Here is a 4,122-nt window from a genome sequence, read left to right as displayed (position 1 = left end):
TACTTCCAAAGATGCAAAATCTATGATCAATTATATACAAAGCAACAAAATTCCAAAATCCACCATCAATTGTCAACAAACATTTCTTGGAATCAAGCCATCACCAGTTGCTACACATTCTAGTTCAAGAGGAACTTTAACTAATTTTCCATGGATCTTAAAACCTGATATAATGGCATCAGGAACTAGGGTTTTAGCTACTTATATTCCTCACAAAACAACAGCAACAATTGGCACAAATGTCTTCCTATCAAGTCACTATAATATTCAATAAAAATTCAAAAATAGCAATATTTAAAGCAATTTCTTCAAAAATGGCAAAAGTTCCCCCGGCTGAAGTTGGAACACCATGTCGATCAGACTATTGTCCCTTAGAATGCTAAGGCCAGCCTTCATTCTATCATCACCGCTCAAACCAGGAACATCTCTCAACAGTTCCATTAGCTTCATTCTGCGCTCAGCTCCTTCTTTCTCATGCTTAAAACAAGAAACCATATCAACTAAAACGGCTGTGTGTTCTTGATAAGCACCTTTCATATCTCTCATTGATTCTACTACTATGTCAATCACTTCCTCACTTTTGCTCCCTCTTTTTCTTTTATTCCTTTCTATATATGAAGCACTAGGAGCAGCAGAAGCACCGGGAGCAACAGAAACACCAGGAGTTGGAGGCTCCTAAAAATTGAAAGCAACACCAGCAGGAACATCAGAAGATTATTCAATATTGATAGAAATGAAGAACAAGTAGCCTAACTGATTATACATGCTCTACACTTGTATATACAAGCATTATCTCTGCCTTGGCCAGCAAGACTAACAACATTAACTAACTAAACAGAACCTAATAGAATATTAACTACCCTGATTCTCATTCTGTTTGCATAATTACATTCATATCCTTTTTTTCTTTGTTATTATACTCCACAGAAATGAAGATCAGTATTTCTATCTAACTGCTCAACATGATGGGAATAGTTAAGGCTAGTCACAGGCACAGATTAAAGTAAATGAACTAATGAAGAATCACTCCAAAATCCAAGAAAATACACAGCAGTAGGATCAACAATAAGTGAATTTATGTACATGAATTAGAGTCAATTGCTTACGTACTTGAGAATCAGCTTCATATTCCATTTCGGTTTCTTCCAAATTTACTTGGGTGTTTTCATTCACTTGCCGATCACTCAAGGTTGCTTCGCGCTCAGCCTCCATTGTAGCAACTGCTTGAGTTACATTTTCCGCATTGCCTCCTTGAGCCCTATCTCTACCAAATGCTATTCTCAACTCCTCAAAATGTGGAAATGGTTTATTATAGAGGCCATTAGCATTAGGATGTGACTGAAATTAAAAGAAAATAAATAAGCAATTAATATTAAAAAACTTAAGATAAATAAACTTGTATTAAGAAAGTTATTTAGAATTTACACTCTTCCATTCATTGAAAATTTGTCGCTCCACCACAATCATTTTATCTTTGTCATTCCAACCAAATCCACTCCCAGCTGTGCCCATCATATCAACTATTGCAAAATATTATCTTTTTAGCAATTTCACCCTTGATTCAATGTGTGGATTAGCCTAAACATAGCAAAACAATTTAAAATTATTACTACTCAGATTAAATTCAATAAACTGAATTTTAATACAATGACACCACAATTCATCCAAGCATAACTAAATATAGTGAATGTATGGAGCAGTAATAATCATTTAGTTTTCGCATACAGTATCTGAAATAATCATAAAATAGTCTACCATGACTTAAAGTCTTAAACTTTTCTCTTTCCTTTGGTTTTTTTTTTTTTGACAGTTTAATCAAACTCTTCTAACCACTTACTGATAACGAGATAGAGAATACAGTCTGGCCTGGTTGCTTGGTTCACCATTCAGATTTTCAAGAAGAAAAAAATTAACAAGAGAACTGGAAATATACTCTTAATTAAATAACAAGGGAATTTTTATTTTATTTATTTTATCTATTTTAATCTGTTCCAAGTAAAAAATATAAAATACTGAAGCACCAACATGATTAGCTCAAATGAAATGTAATTAATTTTCATTAAATAGTTTTAAATTCAAGCCTTGTCTATGAACAAATTTTCTGTTGAAGGACTTAGTTCAATAGTTCCAGTTGAAAATGCCATTTTTTTGTCACGGTTTTGGGCTGGACTACAACCCAACCCAGAGAACAGATCAATGAGAGCACAGTAGTAAAACATCCCAATATAGAAGCATAAATATTTTGTAAGCTATACAATTATAACACAAATATAAAATTGTAAACAAAGAAAACAAGTATTATGTAAAAAAATTGTACCTTAAGATCACATCCAGGGATTTTTTCATGCAGCATTTTTTCCAAATGTTTTCCATAACCGGATTTAAACGTGCCATTGTCACACTTCCAAGAAGTAGTTGCAAGCTCCACCAAACACTCAACTAATTTTGCATCTTCGTGTGGCGTCCATTGACGCTTAGTTTGCTTTGAATTAGGTCGAGTATTCTCTTCCATTTTCTATAGACTAATAAGCAGAAAATAACACAAGACAATTTTTCATCATCTTGAAGCAAGAAATCACACAAGCAAGAAATCATATATAATATATATTATGAAGAATGTTAGGAGTCAATATAGAAAGTTAGATAGTATTGAAAATACATGGAAAGAAAAATTGAATGAATGCATGCTTATTTGCTTTTTTTGGTTCATTATCATACGTACTTCACTTGTTGTTGCTGCATTGTTGCATAGTCATTTTACTTCCTCAATTCAAATCAAACTTTTTTACTCCCAAAGTTACTCAATCACTTCTAGTAGCTTATTCATTCTGGCCTATGGGTGTGTGTTGGTGATATATAAATGAGTTTAATTGGAAGTGGACTAGAGCTAGTTGTATAAAGATAAAGTTTCTACCCCTGCCCTTCTTTTATTTGTTCCTGCTTTCTCTTTTTCTCTTCTAAATAGATGAAGGATGAATCACAATATTAGTCAAACAGCATAAAAATTTAACACAAGGATTTAAAGCAAAGAAAGCTCCTCCACATCCTGCTCTGTTCTATGAACAAGCTATGAGAATACAAAGTAAAGGGACTAGCGTGTTTACTCCACAGTCCTTATGAATCCTTATGCCACAAGAATCAAACCCAAAATTTTATAATACAGACTCAAAAACCTTGATAGCAGATTTGATTTCCCAACCCCTGAGTCCCCAATCAGAACAGCTTTGAATAGATAATCACACTCCTCATCAAATGCATCAGCCATATATCTATCTTGTTAATTAGCCTCTCTACCTGCTTTCACTTTCACCCTTCTATCTATCTATCTATCTATCTATCTATCTATCTATCTATCTATCTATGTATATGCCTTTATTGAAAATTCTAAAGGAACAAACCTAGTAACTAGTGAGGAGTTGAAAATAAAACCAAACCGAAAATAAGAATTGTTGGATATGAAAGGAGAAAGCTACAGGGTACAAGGTCATGATCACACTTATGTAATGTTATAATTAATTAAGATTACGAAATTGGGAGGGGCCAAGACACAATCCTTTCTTTGGATGGTATTATTATTATTATTATTATTATTATTATTATTATTATTTACTCTCACAGTTACACTTGAATGATTACTAGTCCTTGATAAGAGGTTATATAATTATTATTTGTTTCTAACATGTTAGCTTGTAACTACTACTTTTTCAGTCTTTCTCTGGAGCAATTCATGCTCCTCCACATCCTACTCTATTCTATGAACAAGCTATGAGAATACAAAGCAAAGGGACTAGCGTGTTTACTCCACAGTCTTTATGAATCCTTATGCCACAAGAATCAAACCCAAAATTTCATAATGCAGACCAAAAAATAATAACAATTCTAAATTACAGCATATGACTGAAAATAGAATCAATAGAGAAAAAAATAAACACAACTCTATTTTATAACCTCAGCATTCAACCTTTGATTCAATCCACCATAGTCTTTGTCTTATATATACATTGATCAAAAGGTTAAAAAAAGCCTTTTCCAATTTCAAAAAAGAATTGCTTTCATTTTTCAAAGGGCTTTGAGTGTTGTAGTAATCATCAAAGAACCTCTTGTTATGCTTCCTTAATGACA

At 32.8% G+C, this 4,122-nt stretch overlaps 1 protein-coding gene across 1 annotated transcript; it reads right to left on the bottom strand.

The window, feature by feature from the left end:
* Positions 1-294: 294 nt before the first annotated feature.
* LOC148549164 (uncharacterized) lies at positions 295-1,212 on the bottom strand. The gene is made up of 2 exons (XM_088496492.1): positions 1,111-1,212; positions 295-675 (listed from the first exon to the last, which is right to left on the bottom strand). The coding sequence occupies exons 1-2, from the start codon at positions 1,210-1,212 to the stop codon at positions 295-297; spliced, it is 483 nt and encodes a 160-aa protein (XP_088352618.1).
* Positions 1,213-4,122: the final 2,910 nt, after the last annotated feature.

This window comes from Arachis ipaensis, chromosome B8 (genome assembly GCF_059453495.1).
Source record: "Arachis ipaensis isolate K30076 ecotype BB chromosome B8, ASM5945349v1, whole genome shotgun sequence".
Lineage (NCBI taxonomy): Eukaryota > Viridiplantae > Streptophyta > Magnoliopsida > Fabales > Fabaceae > Arachis > Arachis ipaensis.
Note: the sequence above shows the minus strand (reverse complement) of the source record. Positions and strands in the feature narration are given on the sequence as shown.

Excerpts from the sequence above, each read along its gene's own strand:
- LOC148549164 (XM_088496492.1), bottom strand. The coding sequence starts at position 1,212 with ATGGAGGCTGAGCGCGAAGCAACCTTGAGTGATCGGCAAGTGAATGAA. Across the intron at positions 676-1,110 it reads AATATGAAGCTGATTCTCAA|GAGCCTCCAACTCCTGGTGT; the intron begins GTACGTAAGCAA and ends TTCAATTTTTAG.